The 23,017-nt window shown below is 38.2% G+C and overlaps 1 protein-coding gene across 5 annotated transcripts in view; it reads right to left on the minus strand.

Moving 5' to 3' along the window:
- LOC126764215 (proton-associated sugar transporter A-like) overlaps positions 1 to 22,744 on the minus strand; it is a 99,236-nt gene extending 76,492 nt beyond the window's left edge. The window contains exons 1-4 of one of the 5 annotated variants that reach the window (XM_050482011.1): positions 22,284 to 22,744; positions 4,657 to 4,919; positions 3,562 to 3,619; positions 3,207 to 3,496 (exon numbers count right to left, since the gene is read on the minus strand). In XM_050482011.1, the coding sequence (XP_050337968.1) occupies positions 3,493 to 3,496; positions 3,562 to 3,619; positions 4,657 to 4,919; positions 22,284 to 22,471 (513 nt within the window). In that variant the 5' untranslated portion in view covers positions 22,472 to 22,744 and the 3' untranslated portion in view covers positions 3,207 to 3,492. Of the gene's footprint in view, positions 1 to 3,092; positions 3,125 to 3,206; positions 3,497 to 3,561; positions 3,620 to 4,498; positions 4,543 to 4,656; positions 4,920 to 22,283 lie in introns of those variants that run through there. The other 4 variants (XM_050482016.1, XM_050482015.1, XM_050482014.1 and 1 more) reach the window with 4 other exon arrangements.
- Between the last annotated feature and the right edge of the window lie 273 nt (positions 22,745 to 23,017).

Raw genomic sequence — 23,017 nt, forward strand, 5'->3', positions numbered from 1 at the left:
CACCCATGACAAATTCCAGTACAGTTCACAACTGCAAGAGAGCACTAAGCTCAATAAAAGACAAGCTCCAGCTAAACTTGATCTGGGTTCCCGGCCACAGGAACATTTTCGGTAACGAAAAAGCAGACGAGTTGGCAAAGGAAGGAGCTTTCCTCAATGAATCCAAGGCGGAGCTAATACCAAGCCCGCTAGGATCGATAAAAGGAGGGATCAATAGACAATTTCAGCAAATTGCAAACAACAGGTGGAAAAACATTACAAAATGCGTCATAACTAAACAATTATGGCCAACATATGACAGAAAAAGAACCAATGACTTATTAAATAGGTCAAGAAAAAGTATTTACAGAATAACAGCTACCACAACAGGGCACTGGCCATTTGGGGAACATGCGTCCAAAATGGGCTTGCCATACAACGACATCTGCCGTGGCTGCGGAGTAGCAGGGAACAAGGAAACAATCTTCCACTTTCTCTGCGAATGCTCAGCTCTAGCACAGATCCGACACAAAACACTCGGAATCCACCAAGCACCAAATCTTGAATGGATTTCCACCAAAAGCATATCGGACATAAGTAGTTTCATCGAAACCTCAAAATAGTTTGAGAGAGAAGGTGAAACGTAAGAGCAGATACAGGAGGTTCTACGAATAGTGTATCAAAATGGCACATCAAGTGCTAATTGAGCCCGATAGGGCTGCACTCCTACCTACCTACCTACCATATGGCTCAAGCACCTCACGACTTCCTTTCAAAGGTCAAATATCTTCTGGGTAGCCTAAGAACATACGTTTGAAGACGAGCTACAATGAGAAGGTGAAACATCCTTCGCACAGGATTGTACGCTGGATTTGGGACTCTCCACGTAAAAAAACGCCACCAATGAAAAACTATCAACTGCCTGAGAGACTCCCCTTTTGATGACGACGATTTGAGGGTATGCATCTGAAATGTCCGGTTCCCTATCACTGCCGTTCAAGGTTCTTGTGGCATTTACTACATTGGCCATTTAAAGGAGCGCAAGTTTGGTGTGGGATTCGTGGTGGGAGAGAGACTCCGTCGCCGAATACTATCATTCACTCCGGTGGATGAACGTCTACCCACAATCCGCATCAAAGCGAAGTTCTTCAACATATCGCTGATTTTCGCCCACGCCCCGACGGAAGAGAAGGACGATGTGACCAAAGATGCCTTCTATGAGCGCTTGGAGCGCACTTATAACACTTGTTAAAAAAAGAACTTACATAACAAGTAACATCCCAGTAAAATTTAAAAAAGATGCAAAGTAATTCCAAATAATCACTTTAATAATATTTAAGAGTTCTTCATCAAACTTGAAAATTTATGTCGCTTATATGCCAACACGACACCCTAATGACCATAAAAGTAGTGAAAAAAGTGCTACACAGGGTTTGTCCGGAAAGTAATAGGACTGCTTTTCTTAGGTGTATTTCGGCGGCCCTTGGCATAGTAACAAACAACAAAACAACCTTTTGTTTCAATATACATAATTCATCAAAACAACCTTGAGTAGGAACAATTGAAATGCACTATCACTACAACAAAACAAACAAGTATCAAAGCAACATTGAGTTTGAATACCACAACATCCTTATCTTATGTAAACAATCCAATCCTAAACAAATAATATTATCAGTATCTAAACAAGCTATCAAATAGTAATGAGTAAACATACTAGTTAGTGTAAATAGAAGTAAGAACGATGTAAGAAGTTAGTCTTAAGAGTATTAATAAAGAGTACACATTTCGGTGCAGCACAAAATATATTCTTTTGACTCATTTTTACTTCGGGTAAAAATTAACTAAGACAAAGTTTTGAACTCAGACCGTCGACTAAGAATTCATTTAATCAAAACCTGAGGTTCATGACATTGGGATGGAGCACCTGGACATGCACAAGATGTGCGTGAAGATGGTCCCAAAAGTGCTTACTAACAACCAGAAATTGTGGCGAGTGGAAGAGTGCCAAGAAAATTGGAACATGTGTAAAAGTGACCCCCAACGCTTCCACAGCCGCATTACTACCCAGACTATCTACAATTGTTTAATAATATGACATAACATAAAGTGTAAAACAACATCTCGAAATTGAGCTGCAAAACTATCTATGCTACAATCGGACCACTCGATAGTTTAAAAAAAGTGCTATCGATAGAATCCATTGTTTTCTCCTTTAAATATATTTTTCGCTGGGTGAAATTAACCCTCTGCCTTCGAGAGGTGACTATCACTCACAATGGGGTGTGCTACCGCAACTCGGGAGGTGGCTACCGCTCACCACTTGGTTTGCTGCGGTAACTCGATACGCGGGACTTGTTTCCTAAGAAAATCACTTAAGTGGTGACGTAAATCTTTTTTTTTGGGTTTGGAGATTTGTTTAATAAATTCATATATCTTATATAAAACAACTAAGGAACAGATAAACGAACGGCCGCTGATCACTTACGATATTTGAAGACATTAGTCAAGCAATTGACTGCAAATTTCCACCGTCCGCGCGACCGGTCTTCGACTTCAAACCGCCGAATGATTACATACGCCTTTATGGAAAGCTGCGCTGAAAGCTTAGAATGCTACTAGCAAGAGTTAGAAAAGATTACAAAGTCTGATCCCGAAGAAATAAGCACGGCAGAAGACACCAAACAAATTTTTATTGTGACACTTGTCCCGACAAGCCGGGCATGCATCTCAGTAGTTATCTCAAATACCATACAACGCAAAATTAGGGTAACGTTTGAAAAATTATCATCTTAAATATGTGAAAATACATTTAAAAAAGGTTCGGAGTGCAAAGGATTAATATACCTTAGCTTTGTAAACTTCATTTTTATGAAACAATTTTTTTCTAAAACTAACTTTCTCTTCGACTGTAAATTTAAATGTGATTAACTCGTTTATATTCATTGTAGTCATACTAATGTGTCTAGGTATACGTATAAGTATGTATTAAGTACATTCAGCGCATATAACACCTATGTAGTTAAAGTATAAAAATAGTTAAATTTAAATTACAAATAAAAAAATCCATACTTACGAATTTGAAACCACATACGCACAATAAAGTCAAAAATATGATTTAGAGGCTGCTATCCCTGCAAGACACCTGTTGATTAAATCAACGGTTAATTCCCAACGGGGCTATAGAGAGATTTCCGTAAAATTTTCGATAAGTTTCTTAGACTCAATTGACAATTCTAATCAAAAGTAATCAAAACTTTTATTTTATTTAATTTATGGTTTTATGGTTAGTTTTATAATTTTTTGTAATCACTTGACATAATTACATTTGAATTACAAAAGAATTAATTTTCTTCCACATATATTAAGGTCTAACATTCACTACAGAAGCACCGTTACGTACGGTAGTTGACAATTTCTTGTTTAGTAATGTATTATTTTTTTCTACTTTAAGCAAATATCTTTGGTTTTGGAAATGCTATGTTAGTTTTGTTAACTTAACGGTTGTTTATATCACCTAAAATTAATCGAGAAAAATATAAGAATATATAAATATAATAATAATATATAATGTATATATACATATAAATGATCAGGATGACGGGACGAGCTGAAATCCCTCCGTCTGTGCGGGCTGTAACTTGAGTAAAAGTTGAGATATCGTGATGAAACTTGGTACATGTGTTGCTTGTTAGAAAAAAAAAGGACGGGTTCGTAGATGAGCATTATCAATTAACTGCCACGCCCACAAAACGCCATAAAATTAAAAGCTAGTTGCAAGACTATGAAATGTTCGATTACGCCCGAATTTAGCCTTCCTTACTAATTATTTTTCTAATTAACTATGCAAACTAAATGTTATAGTGGCGAAGTTTTTCCAAAAATTTGGAGTGCTTGCGATATCTGAATATTTCGTGACTGCGGGAAGTTATTTGGTTTTAAAAAAGCAAGTTTGCCGCAGCTAAACTCTTTTTCAGCAAATGGGAAAAACTTTCTGTAGCAAAAGTTATGTAAAATTGCCTGAACTATTTAAGAAATGAATCGATTTCTTGGTTTGTTACATTGAATTAAGATCCCCAAAGCTCCAAAGTAAATTGGTTTTCTTTTGTCTATTTGGGTTCTATAAACTCCGTATCGGTTTTGTCGGTCTAATCTTCTTTTACACAACAGGAAGTTAATTTTTAGAGCACGTCTTCCAATCGACTATAAAGAACTTGTATTTTGGGAGTTTCTGATTGAAATGCTATATTTGTTTTGTACACTATAGGTAGACTGTAATCATGAAAATTTAGATACATATGTGTACGTATGTGCATAATTCCAACGGCTATTAAAATTTATTGAAAATAGCACATATACGTAATACATTGTATTGCTCAAGAACATCTTTGACTGCAGATATAAACTATAGCCACCGAATTTTCGTGATTTTCAAAAATACATATTTTATATATACAGAAAATAAATGTTATAATATAATAAATTCGAGGAAATCTTAAAATCCGGGTATGAATCCGCACTACCTCTTGCAGGTTCAAAAAAATATCCGTAAATCTGACATCACTGCATAAATAATATAAACATTACATATACTTTTTGTATAAAATATTTTTATATGCATAATGATGTTACGATGTTTTAATACGAAGTTATATTTATTTTATAAAAATTACATACCAAAAATAACTCCTATTGACAGCAAAATTATAAAAGGTCTTCTTCGCCCCAAATTTAGATTACAGCGATCGCTAATCGAGCCTAAGAAAGGGCACGCAATGAACCCTATCAATGGTGATAAAGCCCATACTAAAGTCATATGTTGATGGTCTATACCAATTTTTAGCAGAGTTGGTGAAACGAAGGCAGTTTCAGCGGCATACGAGAACTCAATGCCCATAACAGCTGCAGAAATCCTTACGAACTCCATGCGAGTTTTATGTCTGTAAAATATTTTAAATAATATATTTGTATGTTAATAAAGGACTAAATTGGGAAAAAGTTAAATAAGAAATTTAAAGTCTGGAAACTATGTTTAGGTATTACCAAAATTTTATATTATACTAAAAGAGAATCCCTAACTTCGGGAGGAGCCGAATATTTGACACTCTCGCAATTTGCAAAGATCAAAGCCGGAGAAATATTTTCACGTATTTTCAAACATTATGAAACAACTAAGAAAGGGCTAGGATCAGGTGTAACCGAGCACTTTATATTCTAGACAACTTATGAAAATAAGTCTCCTAGTATTTAGTAGAAATTTGAGATAATTCGTGAACCGTTTTAATACATGTTCATAGTTAAACTGTAGCATATTATATCCAATATAATGCATGCACTTAATTTTGTTAAGGCATCTGAAACATATTAAACGATACATAGTGTACGCTAGAAATTCAACTGAGGTATTTTGGTCTGATTTTTCTTTATTTTATGCACAAGCGCACACTGTCATTAGTGAGAGAGGCTCTTAGAACGTTTTAAAAATATCCCATATGTTTACCGGTATATTCGTCATACAGTCAACCGAAAGTTCGGAAATCTCATTTGTCGTGGCCTAATCCTGCCAATCTACAATACCAAGCGATGGATTACTTATAATAAGCTTCATCAAGTTATGTCATTTTTATACTTTTGCAACCTGTTGCTACAGAATATGATAATTTTCTTCACCTAACGGTTGTATGTATCACACAAAACTAAGCGAGATAGATATAGGATTATAATGTATAAATCTATATAAAAGATCAGGATGACGAGAAAAGTTAAAATCAGGGTGACTTTCTGTCTGTGCGTCCGTCCGTGCAATCTGTAACTTGAGTAAAAACTGAGATCTCTTGGTATGCGGGTTTCTTGGTACAAAAAAATTTCGAGTTTGTAGACGGGCGTAATCGGACCACTGCCACGCCTGCCATTTACTGAAAACCTATTAAGTGTCATAATTAAGCACGAAATTGAGGTACAATACTGTTATTTGGCACAAGGGATCACAGTAGCAAGGAACACCTGTGGCAAAAAAAATTTGATTAAGTGGGAGTGGCCCCCTCTAATTGTTTGATGCACATATCTCCTAAACTACTTAAGCTAAAACAATCAAATTTTCTGATCGCAAATATTTTCAGTATTTCTACCGACCGTGTGAAAATGGATCGGAAGATAACTCCGCTGACACCCCATATAACGGTAAAGATGAAAACTACTAATAACTAAATAACTAATTACACCAATAACCCTATATTTTACTTCCGAAATGGCATGAAATTATGCTTTATGAGAACTGTTGTGAACATTGAACGATGGGCGTGGCACTGTCCACTATTTGGTGAAATCACAAACCTCGGGAACCTACAGGTTAATATGTTAGGTTCCTATTTCACAGTGTGAACCCACCAACTTCCCATATAACACAATTTTAAATTCCCTTTGATTCTTTCACTTCTCATTACTCAAATTAAGAAGTAAGTAATATAACGAGATAAAATTATTTTTAAAGTATGTACATATAGTATGCCACCTTATGACAAAAAATTCTCCAAATCCAACCAAAACCCCTAGGTACCGAATATGTGGACCTTAGTATCTATAGTTGACTTTTGGCATAAAAATGGGTTGAATTGGGTCAATAATTCTTTGACCTCCGGTATACCTTACCTATAAAGGTTTGCTATCTTCCATGTGATTTTATGTTGCACATATAAGCCAATATTTGAGTTATCTCAATGAAAATTACAGAACATGTTTGATGATAAAATTAGGCAGAAACTATAACCAGGATTTTCGAACATCCGGCTGACTTTGCTCCATATTATTGGTGATTGCATGCGAGGTGCTTTAATGAAACCCATCGAAAATTTTTTTAGTGTGTGTCATGATAATAGCTACTAGATGAAATCGGGTTGATTCTACTCCAATTCCCAAATAATACATATAACGATTTTCGTTTTTCTAACAAATCGTATGCCGAATTTGTCGGTGTATGAGTTATATCGACTTTATGTACATATATATATAATTGCTGAGATTTCGATCCTCTGGTTGACATTTAACATATTTAGGTATTTCCTTGGCTTTGATTCTTGCAAGAGTATAAAATGTTTGAACGCACCCGAACTTAGCTTTCTTACTTATTTTTTCAAGATTTCACCAGCAGGGAATGAGCGATAAACGAAAAAAGTAAAGAAAGACACTATGTCCTTCTCGATAAGTTTCATGTGTTACAAACAATCGTGAGGTAAACAGGACTATTCGTAGAATATTCGTGCTCTTTAACACCCAAGTAAAATTAAGTTTAGTGTATTATTACTGCTATATTATAGACCGCACACCCACTTATTACAGTTTAATTATTATATCTAAATCGACCTCACTAATTCAGAGAGATACGAACTTAAATACAAGTATATATATGTGATGGAGGATGGGGTCATGTGTAGAAGTTCACGCAAGTGAGGAAAGTTCTCTGATCGCCATTCACTTGGGAGTGGCCAGAAACGATTCTTTTACATATGGCTCAAGCAGCTCACGACTTCCGGTCTTTGACCAAATATCCTCTGGGTAGCCTAAGAACATCCGTTTGAAGGCGAGCTAAATTGAGAAGGCGAAACATCCCCTACATAGGGTTTTGCGCTGGGTTTGGGACCCGCCACGTAAATAACACCCCGAATGAAAAGGAACAACAAGCCTCGGATGTGTGACCCCCCTTTTGATGACGACCATGGCAAACGAAATAAGGACTACGAATTGAGGGCATGCCCCTGGAATGTCCGGTCCCTTAATTGGGCAGGTGCCGCTGCCCAGCTGGTTGATGTCCTCGTTAGAGTGAAGGCTGACATCACCGCCGTCCAAGAAATGCGATGGACGGAACAAGGACAGCGACGAGTAGGTCCCTATGACATCTACTACAGTGCCCATAGAAAGGAGCGCAAGTTTGGTGTGGGATTCGTGGTGGGAGAGAGACTCCGTCGCCGAGTACTATCATTCACTTCGGTGAATGAACGTCTAGACACAATCCGCATCAAAGCGATGTTCTTCAACATATCGCTGATTTGCGCCCACGCCCCGACGGAAGAGAAGGACGATGTGAGCAAAGATGCCTTCTATGAGCGCTTGAGAGCTGCCCCCGCCACGATGTCAAAGTCGTGCTTGGTGACTTTAATACCAGGGTGGGTAAAGAAGGTATATTTGGCACTACGGTCGGTAAATTCAGCCTCCACAACGAAACATCCCCAAATGGATTGAGGCTGATCGAATTCGCCGGGGCCCGAAATATGGTTATCTGTGGTACTAGATTCCAGCAAATGAAAATTCATCAAGATACCTGGCTGTCTCCGGATCGAAAAGCCACCAACCAGATCGATCATGTTGTGATAGACGGAAGACACGTCTCCACTGTTCTAGACGTGCGTACACTCCAAGGTCCTAATATCGACTCGGACCACTACCTTGTTGCAGCCAATATTCGCAGCCGCCTCTGTGCAGCATAAAAGACACGTCAACAAACACAAAGAAGTTTCGACGTCGAGAAGCTGTAATCACAACAGATAGCCGAACGTAGAAAATCTCTGAGAGCACTCGCCAATAACTCGGTATAAGGGAACTGTGGGACGGCACTTCAGCTGCAACCAAAACCATTGGTTTTCGGAAAATGCAAAAGAACAGCTGATACGACGAGGAGTGCCGTGTTGCAGCGGAGAGAAAACAGGCTGCCTACCTCGCAACGATACGGTGGACCACAACACGTGCAGGATGGGATAGATACCGAGAGTTGAAGAGGGAAGCGAGACGCATTTGCAGACAGAAAAAGAAAGAGGCCGAAATGCGTGAGTAGAAAGAGCTTGATAGCTGGCCGACAGGGTAATGCCCGAAAATTCTACGAAAAGATGCGGGGGCTAACTGAAGGTTTCAAGACCGGAGCATACTCTTGTAGAACCTCCAATGGTGATCTAGCCACCGATGACCAGAGCATACTTAAATTATGAGGGGAACACTTCTCCAGCCTGCTGAATGGCAGTGAACGCACAACGCCAGGAGAAGGCGAACCCGATTCTCCAATCGATAACGATGGAGCCGACGTTCCATTGCCCGACCATGAAGAAGTTCGAATAGCAATTACCCCTTTGAAGAAAAACAAAGCGGCGGGGGCCAATGGATTACCGGCCTAGCTATTCAAACACGGCGGCGAAAAACTGATAAGGAGCATGAATAAGCTTCTTTGCAACATATGGTCGGACGAAAGCATGCCCAAGGATTGGAATTTAAGTGTGCTCTGCCCAATCCACAAAAAAGAGACCCCACAGTCTGCGCCAACTACTGTGGGATAAGCCTCCTCAACATCACATATAAGGTTCTATAGAGCGTATTGTGTGACACATTAAAGCCCACCGGCAACAAACTTATTGGAACTTATCAGTGTGGCTTTAAACCTGGCCAATCATTAACCGACCAGATATTCACCATGCGCCAAATTGACACACTCCACTTCTTCGTCGATTTCACAGCTGCTTTCGACAGCACGAAAAAGAGCTGCATTTATTTCGCGATATTTGAATTTGGTATCCCCGCTAAACTAATACGGCTGTGTAAACTGACGTTGAGAAACACCAAAAGCTCCGTCAGGATCGGGAAGGACCTCTCCGAGCCGTTCGATACCAAACGAGGTTTCAGACAAGGCGATTCCCTATCGTGCGACTTTTTCAATCTGCTTTTGGAGAAAATAGTTCGAGCCGCAGAACTTAATCGAGCTTGGCACGCACGTCACTGTTGACAGTAATAACTTTGAAGTTGTAGATAATTTCGTCTATTTAGGAACCAGCATTAAAACCACCAACAATGTCAGCCTGGAAATCCAACGCAGGATAACTCCTGCCAACAGGTACTACTTTGGACTCTGTAGGCAATTGAGAAGTAAAGTCCTCTCTCTACGAAAAAAAACCAAACTCTATAAGTCACTCATAATTCCCGTCCTGCTATATGGTGCAGAAGCTTGGACGATAACAACAACTGATGAGTTGACGTTGCGAGTTTTCGAGAGAAAAATTCTGCGAAAGATTTACGGTCCTTTGCGCGTTGGCCACAGCGAATATCGCATTCGATGGAACGATGAGCTGTATGAGATATATGATGACATTGAGATAGTTCAGTGAATTAAAAGACAGCGGCTACCGTGGCTAGGTCGTGTTGACCGAATGGACGAAAACAATCCAGCTCTGAAAGTATTCGACGCAGTACCCGCTTGGATAAGCAGAGGACGAGGAAGTCCTCGAGTCCGTTGGAAGGACCAGGTGGAGAAGGACCTGGCTACGCTTGGAATATCCAATTGGTGACGCGTAGCGAAAAGAAGAAACGACTGGCACGCTGTTGTTAACTCGGCTATAATCGAGTAAGCGGTGTCTACGCCAATTAAGTAGAAGAAATGAGATGCAAACTCCACTTGGTCCTTCCTCTTCCTCTGCTTTCCCCGGCGGGTACTGCATCGAATACTTTCAGAGCTGGGGTATTTTCGTCCATCTCGACAACATGACCTAGCCAGCGTAGCCGCTGTCTTTTAATTCGCTGAACTACGTCAATGTCGTCGTATATCTCGTACAGCTCATCGTTCCATCGAATGCGATAATCGCGATGGCCAACGCGCAAAGGACCATAAATCTTTCGCAGAACCTTTCTCTCGAAAACTCATAACGTCGACTCATCGGTTGCTGTCATCGTCCAAGCCTCTGCACCATATAGCAGGTCGGGGATTATGAGCGACTTATAGAGTTTGGATCTTGTTCGTCGAGAGAGGACTTTACTTTTTAATTGCCTACTCAGTCCGAAGTAGCACCTGTTGGGAAGAGCAATCCTGCGTTGGATTGACTGTGCGATGACTGTTTGTTTGATGACAGGAGATATTTTGTCTTGCCCTCGTTCACTGCCAGACCCATTTTCTTTACTTCCTTGTCCAGCCGGAAGAAAGCAGAACTAATGCCGCGGGTGTTGATATCAATATGTTAACAATATATACGTTTGAATCTTTAAGATAAACGGTTTGTATGTTTGTTGTATACACAACGTATCGAATAACGAACGCGTATTTCGTTTTCCTTATTGTATTTTTGTTGTATACGCAATGTACGAACTAACGAGCGAGTGTTTCGTTTTCTTTATTCCTAATAGTTGTGCTATTAGTTTGTTTTGTTTTCTTTCTATTTTATTTATTGCTTCGAATTCCTAATAGTTGTGCTATTACTTTGTTCTTGTTTTTTTTTCTATTTTATTTATTGGTTCGCACTCGTTAGCTTATATCGGGTGATTTTTTTGAGGTTAGGATTTTCATGCATTAGTATTTGACAGATCACGTGGGATTTCAGACATGGTGTCAAAGAGAAAGATGCTTAGTATGCTTTGACATTTCATCATGAATAGACTTACTAACGAGCAACGCTTGCAAATCATTGAATTTTATTACCAAAATCAGTGTTCGGTTCGAAATGTGTTTCGCGCTTTACGTCCGATTTATGGTCTACATAATCGACCAAGTGAGCAAACAATTAATGCGATTGTGACCAAGTTTCGCACTCAGTTTACTTTATTGGACATTAAACCAACCACACGAATGCGTACAGTGCGTACAGAAGAGAATATTGCGTCTGTTTCTGAGAGTGTGGCTGAAGACCGTGAAATGTCGATTCGTCGCCGTTCGCAGCAATTGGGTTTGTGTTATTCGACCACATGGAAGATTTTACGCAAAGATCTTGGTGTAAAACCGTATAAAATACAGCTCGTGCAAGAACTGAAGCCGAACGATCTGCCACAACGTCGAATTTTCAGTGAATGGGCCCTAGAAAAGTTGGCAGAAAATCCGCTTTTTTATCGACAAATTTTGTTCAGCGATGAGGCTCATTTCTGGTTGAATGGCTACGTAAATAAGCAAAATTGCCGCATTTGGGGTGAAGAGCAACCAGAAGCCGTTCAAGAACTGCCCATGCATCCCGAAAAATGCACTGTTTGGTGTGGTTTGTACGCTGGTGGAATCATTGGACCGTAGTTTTTCAAAGATGCTGTTGGACGCAACGTTACGGTGAATGGCAATCGCTATCGTTCGATGCTAACAAACTTTTTGTTGCCAAAAATGGAAGAACTGAACTTGGTTGACATGTGGTTTCAACAATATGGCGCTACATGCCACACAGCTCGCGATTCTATGGCCATTTTGAGGGAAAACTTCGGAGAACAATTCATCTCAAGAAATGAACCCGTAAGTTGGCCACCAAGATCATGCGATTTAACGCCTTTAGACTATTTTTTGTGGGGCTACGTCAAGTCTAAAGTCTACAGAAATAAGCCAGCAACTATTCCAGCTTTGGAAGACAACATTTCCGAAGAAATTCGGGCTATTCCGGCCGAAATGCTCGAAAAAGTTGCCCAAAATTGGACTTTCCGAATGGACCACCTAAGACGCAGCCGCGGTCAACATTTAAATGAAATTATCTTCAAAAAGTAAATGTCATGAACCAATCTAACGTTTCAAATAAAGAACCGATGAGATTTTGCAAATTTTATGCGTTTTTTTTTAAAAAAGTTATCAAGCTCTTAAAAAATCACCCGATATATATCGAGTATAGGAGGGAAAGCTGACCAAATAATAGAAAGTCATTTTATTGGGAATAGGAGCTCTAGAAAGGGATCTAAACCAATTTTATTGATTTGGCCCCTTTTTTCGACAGCTTTTCTTAGAAAAATAGGAAGATTTCAAAAAAATAAAAAAAAAGACGTGTGGCACTCGGGGACTGCCGCGGTAAAGCTATTGCATAGCATTTTGGATCAACTTATGCAATTATAATTATTTATTTATTTTATTCATGCCGTATTTCTTTTTCTTTGATATTAATTCAAGTTACACTTTTTGAGCGTGGTGACCGATAAGAAAACAAATTTTTCTATTATTAAATAAATAAAAAGTTAATATTGTTTAAAATATTTTTATTATTTTACAATTCATGTTAGTTTTATTATCTTACATTAGCTGTTGGTTACACCACCAACAATGTCAGCCTGGAAATCCAACGCAGGATTGCTCTTGCCAACAGGTGCTACTTCGGACAGAGTAGGCAATTGAAAAGTAAAGTCCTCTATCGACGAACAAAAGCTAAACTCTATAAGTCGCTCATAATTCCCTTCCTGCTATATGGTGCAGAGGCTTGGGCGATGACAACAACCGATGAGTCGGCGTTACGAGTTTTCGAGAGAAAAATTCTGCGAAAGATTTATGGCCCTTTGCGCATTGGCCACGGTGAATATCGCATTTGATGGAACGATGAGCTGTACGAGATATACGACGACATTGACATAGTTCAGCGAATTAGAAGACAGCGGCTACGCTGGCTAGGTCATGTTGTCCGGATGGATGAAAACACTTCAGCTCTGAGAGTATTCGACGCAGTACCCGCCGGGGGAAGCAGAGGAAGAGGAAGACCTCCAGTCCGTTGGAAGGACCAGGTGGAGAAGGACCTGGCTTCGCTTGGAATATCCAATTGGCGCCACATAGCGAAAAGAAGAAACGCCTGGCGCGCTGTTGTTAACTCTGCTATAATCGCGTAAGCGGTATCTACGCCAATTAAGAAGAAGAAGAAGCTGTTGGTTTTTCAGGATTATTTATCATTGAAACTGTAGGTTTATGATAACTGAAATTAGAAACATAAATTTGCGACTTAATATCCTCTAAATACCTAGAAAATACTGCGTCAATGATGGTCCCATATTTTGTTGTGGACTCTTGTGGATTATTCATTCATTTTCAAATTCAATGTTTTTGATAGAAAAGTTGTCAACCGCTCTGATTTTTTATCAGCGAAGTTAATGTTGAAATCGCCAGCCAAGATAAGTGGAAATTTATTACCATTTGCACCAATTTTCGACCCTTCTTCAGTGTACTCCAGTAAAGTGCGATGAATGCTCTACCTCGTCCAATTTTGGATTCGGAGAAATGTAAATTGCTACCACAACTATTTGTAGGCCATTTCTAAGTTTGCATAAGCACGCACAAATATCTCCAACAACTGAGCGCCTAACATTAACATCGCTAACGTATGCATTATTTATTTCAATATTCGGAGTCATAATATAAGTAATAGTATCACTTTCATTTTGGTAAATAGCTACCCCACCTTTTGAAACAGTATCTCGTTTGAATTGAACAATACAATTAAAATTAGGTATTTCAATCGGATTATCATGCGTCATGCAAATTTCGGTAAGAAGTAACATATTTGTTTGTCTCGTAACTGAATATTGTAAATCGTATTTATGACTATTTAGACTTTGGCAGTTGAAAGTCATTATTGAAATTCCATTTCTATTACTAATGAAATCTAATACACTTTGAGCTATCGCCTGAACACTATTTAAAGACAGTCTTTTGAATTTTTGCAACAAAAATGCAGTCGAAGCAGCTTGCTTTCGATTATGATAAAACTTGAATGTAGAATTATCGTTTTTTGTCGTGATATACAATTTTTCAATATTAGTCACCCGAGAGAGCGCAACATAAACGAGTTTCTGAGAATGTCCTTTACTATACTCATATACTATTCAAAAGTATTCGTCAAAAGTTCCACCTTGCAACTTATGTATAGTTAGAGCAAGAGCTGAAGTTAATGGAAAATGTTTGAGTTTGTAATTCATTGGGAACAGCGAGATTGCCAACTCTGTTTTGCACTGCTAGAGCGGTTTCTTTTTGCCTTTTTTCCTACCCACTTTATTTAAACCACAAAATTCCAGCCAAACTCTTATTAATGTGTTACTTTCATCAAATTCTAGATGTACCAATTTATCAACAGCACCATTGCACAAACCATCAGAAACGTCGATGTTAGTTGTAATAACATAATGCTTTCCAATGACAAAAGTAATGTGATAAGGCAGTCCTCCAGTGTCAATAACAGATTTTATATGTAATTTAAGTCTAAAATTAGCTTCTTTCTCAGCACTTTTAGCGCCAATAATGACGTCTACGGACATTGAAAGAACTTTGTTTTCACATTGGCTCAAAATCAAATTGTTTTAGGCGGCAACATCTTCATTTTTAAAAAATAAACGAACTCCATGAGGATATAATGTAGCAACATCCTCTCTTTTGAAAAATCTCGATTCAATAAGTTGAAACTCATGCTCATCTAGTGCATCTCCATTACCTATTTTTGTGGTGAGTTGATAAAATTTTAATTTTCTCCATAAATGCGGTCCAATCATGCTCGTTCTGACTGTCTTGTAAATTGGTGTCGATCTTACTGGTGGCAATTGCCGTAAATCTCCGATAAAAATAATCTATACTTCCGAAATCTGTGTTTTTGCCTGTTATTTGTTTTAGACGATTATCAATTTTATGTAGAAGTTCTGCACTAACCATGCTAATTTCATCAATGATCAGTACTCCGACATATCTGAAGAGAGATCTATACAATTGCAACGTTTTTGATGACAGAGGCAAAAGTTTTGAAAGAGGAATTTTGAGCGCTGTATGAACAGCTGTACCGTCAATAGCTTTGCCGGTTGAAGCACATGTAATATAGGCATTGCAGTAACCATCATTATCAGTGAACCTATTGTAAATTTCCATAATCAGTTTGATAACGAATGATTTTCCCGTACCTGCTGGTCCCGTAAAAAAGTTTGAAATTTTGTATGAATGCATGCATAGTACTATTTACAGTCAATTTGGACTTGAACATTTAATAATTTTATTTGATTTTTACATAATATACTATACTAATAGTAGTAATAGAAATTGAATTTATCACAACAATAATAAATACATACATACATACACATGTATATCGGCTATCATATTAATCTTATTATTTGCTCATATGTATACGCATGTGCGCGTTCAGAAAATCAAATCATGATTTTATCACTTATACATATTACATTATTAATTAATCTGCTTGTTCATACATTCATATATACTTATATGTACATTAAGGTGGAGCGAAATGTATGGAGAAAAATGTTTTGTCTGTTTTTTAACGGCATAGCTATGAAAAGTTGCCTTTTAATATATAAAAAAAATATCAAAATATCAAACAGCTGGCTTAATGTTTTGAGGTGCCCCAGTACAGTCAAACATTTAAATAAAAAAATGCCATTCTAAGCATTTATTACGAAAAATATTCTCATAAAAAACTTTTTTTTGTATTGAAATGAGGCATTCGTTGACGTGATAGCAGTCTTGCCCTAATGAAGTCATCTCGTTTATTTTCCCCACAAACTGCGTTCGATGCTTCTGTTATCAACTTAATGCAGCGCTCCACAGCTTCGGTGTGGCATAGAAAATCTGTAATATCCTTACATGTACCAAGAACGGTTGACAATGTTTTGCAAGGTTTCATCAAACATTTTTAAAGTTAGATATGGATTAGTTATATCAGAGTCTTGCCACATAATAATCTCAGTGTAATCTTAGGCATCAAAGTTGAATGTAGGTACGTTAACGGCTCGAAGTCTTCGAGCTTTCTCTGATCTTGGTTTTACAATTCTTCGATATGCAAGATCTCTTAAAATCTCTCTGTCATCACCAAGCATGGCAATGAGAAGATTTTCTGGGTGACCAAAGTATCCATTTCGTTGGATTACCTTGTCAACGAGTACTTTCATATCGGAATTCAAATAACGACATAGATTAATGGTTTGCCATATGTTTTTGGCTCCGTTAATGTATGAAGAATTACGTTTTATTGTAAACCCCATTGGTCCATAAACTTTCATAACGTACGTGGCTTTTCTTCTGAGTCATTCTGAGTGGCATACAATTTTAGAATGATTAGCTGTTGTTAGTCATCTAGAATGGTTAAGGGCTCCAGCTTCCATATTAGCTAATCAGGAGAAAATATACAAGTACTGATAGCGGTCATTATAAATACCGGTCAGTATAAATACTTTTGGTCGGTATTAAGCTCTTCCCTAGTTATTTCATATTAATTCACTCACATTTACATTTTATAAATGTTCTAATATTTTCTTGGTATTTAACGTTGGTTTGACGGCCTTGATATGGTTTCATTAAGCTCCTGTATATTAGGGTGGGTCGATTCCGGACTTTTTCGATTCGGGATTTCTAATAGTGCGGAAAAGTTGCCTTAGTACTTCCTGATTTCAATGCAACTTTTTGTTTTGAGATCGGATTGCATCTTCAACCCCAACTCTGGCCTTGAAATTTCGGAAATTTGCCTAAAATCGTGAAATTGTCTACCTAGCGCAGGAAATCGCATCTCATGGCAAAATGTATAAAACAAAAGTTATTTGTTACGTCATTTGCTACCGAAATGGTATGTGATCACGGCCGTAGGACGAACCGTTCCCGAGATACGAGCGAAAAGGCGGCGCGCCACAGCGCAAGGTGAAAATTGTTGCAGCTAACCTGTATTGGTCACCCAGAACCCACCGCGTGGAGGTGGCTGCTCTTCGGGTTTCTCCCAAGCCCAACCCAACCAACCAACCATATATCAGGCTTGTTTTAGTCTGAATCTGTGTCAAATTTGTTGATAAAATCAGATTTTGAACTAAACTTTGGCACTTGTTGCCTAGATTTCAGTGTGGAGCGTAAAAAATTATCACGAGATTGGGGGCCAAAACCTTTAGAAGATGCCTCTGTCACCAGTTTGACGGTTCTCACGACTGCCACGGTGTGAGAGGGGAATTCACTAAATTTCCATACCTCTGCAGTGTCTACCGACAGCCCTTTTATGAGTTCTTAGTTAGAAACTGAACAAAGAACTGGTGAAACAGTCAAGGTAATAGTCTTCCAGTTAATCATATCGTAATAATTATTATATTTGAAATTCAGCTTTGGCACTTTAATACATCTAACCCTTCAATATACAGTGTCAGACTCTGCTTCTCTGGCTGCCTGAAGACGGTCAAGGGCCAACTTTCTGACTTCTATCCGTTCGTCAGTCATCATACTAAGGAGAATGTTTTCTGGAAGAGCAAAGAATGGATGAATCGACAACCTTGCGCAGTTTAGCAGGTAAGTATCTCGACCTTTGAATTGCAGCATAGAGATGGCGCGAGCCATCTTTGATTGAACTGTTGAACCTTATTGAGAACCACAAAGGTGTGTAAACTGTAAGTATGTACTTGACCAAAATCTTTATTTTCTTTGTTGGTTTGTCAGTAGAAATGTATAATCTCAGAATTCTATTTGCACAGGTGAGCCAGAGAGATTTGCACATGTTACCTGGATGCATCGACGCTAAATCTGAGAAACATTGACCGGAAATAACAGCTTCTGATATTTTATAGAGATAAGCTTGGTCTGTGCTAAGTTGGGTCGGATTAATAACCTCAGAAGGTAATTGGCAGGATGGAAAACTTTCAAATTTAACAACAGGCAACTTCTCACAATCAGGGAGCAGTTTACCTATGTCGCCAGAGAATTATTTGGACTCTTTGAGACACCATCTAAGTGTTCGAAAAGAGCACGAAATGGAAGTTCGTTGAAATGTAGAAGACAAACAACCCACTGTAATGGCCTACCTATTCTTTCTTCTAGTTTCCGAATGATTCCACCTTTCCAACCTGTGTTCGTGTTGGTGCCATCAGCACCGACAACTTCTAGATGTTCCACATCAACTGAATTGTCTTGTAAATGTTGCCATATAGCTTGCGTCTCATCCTCAGCTGACCCGGAAGGAGAGGTGACGTTGCCAAAGTGTTCCTCTTTGACAGTGTCGCGGTAGTACTTTTCACCTTCGCTGACTTGTGTAAGTGTATTGTCTTTGCGGCGGTCAAAATACAGCCCATATACAGAGTTAATATTTTCGGTGTTTTGGAGCTTAACTCTAACACTTTTTTTGCCCGACTAATCTTGCATTTGTCAGTGACAAAGCTAGCCTGATCCTCTGTTATCAAACCTGCTTTTTTGGCACCCAGAAAAGCAGATAAAACATTCAAGGCCGCTGCTCTATCACTTACTCCAAATCTTTGGGCAGCTAAAGCAGTGTGTTCTAATACTATGTAGTGTGTTTTGTTTGGTTTTAGAGGATGGAAGAGAAAATTCATCATCAGCATCGTTTTTGGAAGAATCCATGTGCGACGCACCTACATTGTTGTCGTCTGTATGAGAGTCTGGCTGATCTGAATAGTCACGTGTTCCAGCTGATACTTTATCACTTAAATTAACTTTTTTCATTTACATATGTTCTGACTAAATAAATTTCTTAAGAGAAAAAATTAACTTTTTTCATTTACATATGTTCTGACTAAATAAATTTCTTAAGAGAAAAAATAGATATTATTATAAATAAATAAATAAAAATAAAGAAAAAACATAGCAATTTAGCTGATTTTTTCATGTAAATCACCAAAAATGGTGATGTTTTGAAATGATTGTATGGGGAACTCCCCAGGGGGTCAAATTGGGATTTTTCAAAATTTGCCCCTTCCCAGAGGTTCGACCCAAATTGGGGGACATCAAAATTCGTTTCAGAGGTATGGTTCCTTCGGCAAAGTATCTTATTTTAATCCCTAGAATATGATTTTCATAGAGCAACGGGCGATTTTTTTGCCTCCCCACAAATCGACCCGGCCTAGTACACATGTGAATATGTCACCAACAAAAAATTGAAGCATTGTTCTCCAAAAACAACAATTGCTCAAATAGCAGAAGCATCAAAAGTCAATTTGGCAGCCGAATTGGCGAAGCCCAAATGTAGTAAATTTTAGAACAAAAACGATTTCATTCATAAACGCAGGCGCAAATTCTACAGGCGACCTCGCTTCATTCATGAAAACAGACGCCGTAACACCTCCCCGAGCATGCCTTTGCCTACAAGCGTCTTCTCACGACGATGGCAAAAGCTAAAAATCATAAATTGAACCACTTTCTGATGCTTCTTCACAGAAGGAAGTCAGAAAAGTGGCAACAACGGAGTTGTCGATTTATAATATTTGTCCATTCTAAAATATTTTTCCGTGACTAGCAAAAATCTGCGCCAATATGTATGCAAGCTCATGCATATGCATACATATTTACGCTAGTTTGTTGGCGAAGCTGTTACAGCGGCAAGAGAAGCGGTCAATAGCGGCCATTTGTTTATTTTTTTCGGCACACCTTGGATTTTCTGTCATCACACAAGTGCTGAACCAATGAGCGCGACAGATATTAGAATACACACGTTCTTAGGGACACAGGTATTGAGGCAGCTGCCCAACTACATAACTGTGTCCCTAAGAACGTGTGTATATTAATATTTGACAGATGTCGCTTGCAGTCTGTCGTGCTCAATGTGTTTAGCACTTGACTCTTTGACGAAACGCAAGCTTCGGCCACTGGTTGACAGTGACAACGCAGATGCGAAAGAAGCGTGCGACACTTGTTATTATGAATGTACATATGTACATATGTATATGGCTCGCATTTGCTTTCGTAAACATACAGACAAATGTGCCAAAGAAATAATATATGTACATATGCATGTGTCGTGGTGCGTGAGGTTTTTTCGTTACGGAATTTCTGGATTCGGTCTCCGCGCTCAAGGCCCGCGATAGAAGCCATGCAATAGCTTAATATCGGGTGATTTTTTAAGAGCTTGATAACTTTTTAAAAAAAAAACGCATAAAATTTGCAAAATCTCATCGGTTCTTTATTTGAAACGTTAGATTGGTTCATGACATTTACTTTTTGAAGATAATTTCATTTAAATGTTGACCGCGGCTGCGTCTTAGGTGGTCCATTCGGAAAGTCAATTTTGGGCAACTTTTTCGAGCATTTCGGCCGGAATAGCCCGAATTTCTTCGGAAATGTTGTCTTCCAAAGCTGGAATAGTTGCTGGCTTATTTCTGTAGACTTTAGACTTGACGTAGCCCCACAAAAAATAGTCTAAAGGCGTTAAATCGCATGATCTTGGTGGCCAACTTACGGGTCCATTTCTTGAGATGAATTGTTCTCCGAAGTTTTCCCTCAAAATGGCCATAGAATCGCGAGCTGTGTGGCATGTAGCGCCATCTTGTTGAAACCACATGTCAACCAAGTTCAGTTCTTCCATTTTTGGCAACAAAAAGTTTGTTAGCATCGAACGATAGCGATCGCCATTCACCGTAACGTTGCGTCCAACAGCATCTTTGAAAAATACGGTCCAATGATTCCACCAGCGTACAAACCACACCAAACAGTGCATTTTTCGGGATGCATGGGCAGTTCTTGAACGGCTTCTGGTTGCTCTTCACCCCAAATGCGGCAATTTTGCTTATTTACGTAGCCATTCAACCAGAAATGAGCCTCATCGCTGAACAAAATTTGTCGATAAAAAAGCGGATTTTCTGCCAACTTTTCTAGGGCCCATTCACTGAAAATTCGACGTTGTGGCAGATCGTTCGGCTTCAGTTCTTGCGAATGGACCACCTAAGACGCAGCCGCGGTCAACATTTAAATGAAATTATCTTCAAAAAGTAAATGTCATGAACCAATCTAACGTTTCAAATAAAGAACCGATGAGATTTTGCAAATTTTATGCGTTTTTTTTTTTTAAAAAAGTTATCAAGCTCTTAAAAAATCACCCGATAAAAGCTTCCATAGTGCGTTAGAGAATAACATTAAAAATGTTCTCTCCAAATCGTAACTAGTTATCTGCAAAACTCTTCTATTGGGAGTGGAAACTGTTTCGAAAACCCTATTCTGAGAAAAACGCGTTTAAAGATTGGAGTTGGAGCGTTCCCGATTCTGTTCTCATTCTACAAGAAACTTTGTAGCGACCGTAATAATTTGAATTTCGATTTCAAAATTTGAGACAATGTTATGTGTATACTCGTACTATCCGAAAATGCAGCAAAAAAATCATTTTTTTTTCGAAAATTTCACACTGAGGTGATCCCTTAACTGTTGACATTACCTAAAAGAACTCGCTAACCAAACTATTTTATGAATATAACTCATGTACTGAACGAGATATTCAGCACAAAGGCTGGCAGGGGATAAAATGGTGTGTTTCATATGAGTATTTTTTTTTTAAGCGTTGCCTCAGAGGGTTATTGAACTTCCAAAAGCTTTGTGGTATGAAATTAATATTTATTTATTTATATTTCTATATTCGTATAAACGTTTTTATAATTAACCAAATATGCTGTGTATAGTGAATAGGGGAAACTTTTACTTTACGTGCCTCTCTTTCTGAAATCAATCTTCCGATTAAAATACATATGTAGATACATACGTAAACACTAAGCCAATTAAGAGTAAATTTGAGTGCAACGTTAATAGTTGCTAACCGCAAAAAATGGAGCACTTATTATATAATAATAAATCATTTTATTCATAGCTAATATATCAACTTTACCTGTATATGTGTGAAAAATCTTGAGTAGCACTAATATTTCCACTAAAATTTTTATTCGCAGCATTCTTAAAAAATTCAAAAATGCTTGTCGAATCCCTTTCCCTTTGTGTTAAAATTAGTTCTTTAAAAGATTCACGCCAGTGATGCAGCCGACCAGAAAAACCCTCGTATTCATTTAATTTCTCCATTGTAATTAAAAAATTTGTAAAAGTTTTGTACAGCTTATAAACTCACATTCGATGCATACAAATTGAGAGGTTTTATTATATAAAAAATAACGAGTAAGGATAACAATATATGTACACAATTTATGTAACCAATAATATTTTGACTTAATACTAGTAATACACAGCACAATAACTATTTCGTTTCCTTGCTCAACTCTCAAAAAACTATTTCATGACCAACGAAACATAGTACGACTAGTCAAATATGTGCATATTTATATAAGCATGTGTCGCAATACGTGCATTTAAAATATGGAAATAAACATATAAGACCAATATTTCGTTACTACTTTCAAGCATGCGCGTTTGCGCTGTAGTGACGAAAAACTTTATACATACGAGAGAGCCCGATAAGAACGTAGACTTCATCATACAAATTTTGGCAAAATAGCGATTTATTCTTCAATATAGTCTCTCTTTATCTCGATACACTTGACAAGCGATGCTCTAATTTATTAAACCCATCTGAAGAAAACTTTTTCTGTATGTATGCAAAATAGAACACCG

Source organism: Bactrocera neohumeralis, unplaced genomic scaffold, assembly GCF_024586455.1.
Source record: "Bactrocera neohumeralis isolate Rockhampton unplaced genomic scaffold, APGP_CSIRO_Bneo_wtdbg2-racon-allhic-juicebox.fasta_v2 cluster09, whole genome shotgun sequence".
Classification (NCBI taxonomy): domain Eukaryota; kingdom Metazoa; phylum Arthropoda; class Insecta; order Diptera; family Tephritidae; genus Bactrocera; species Bactrocera neohumeralis.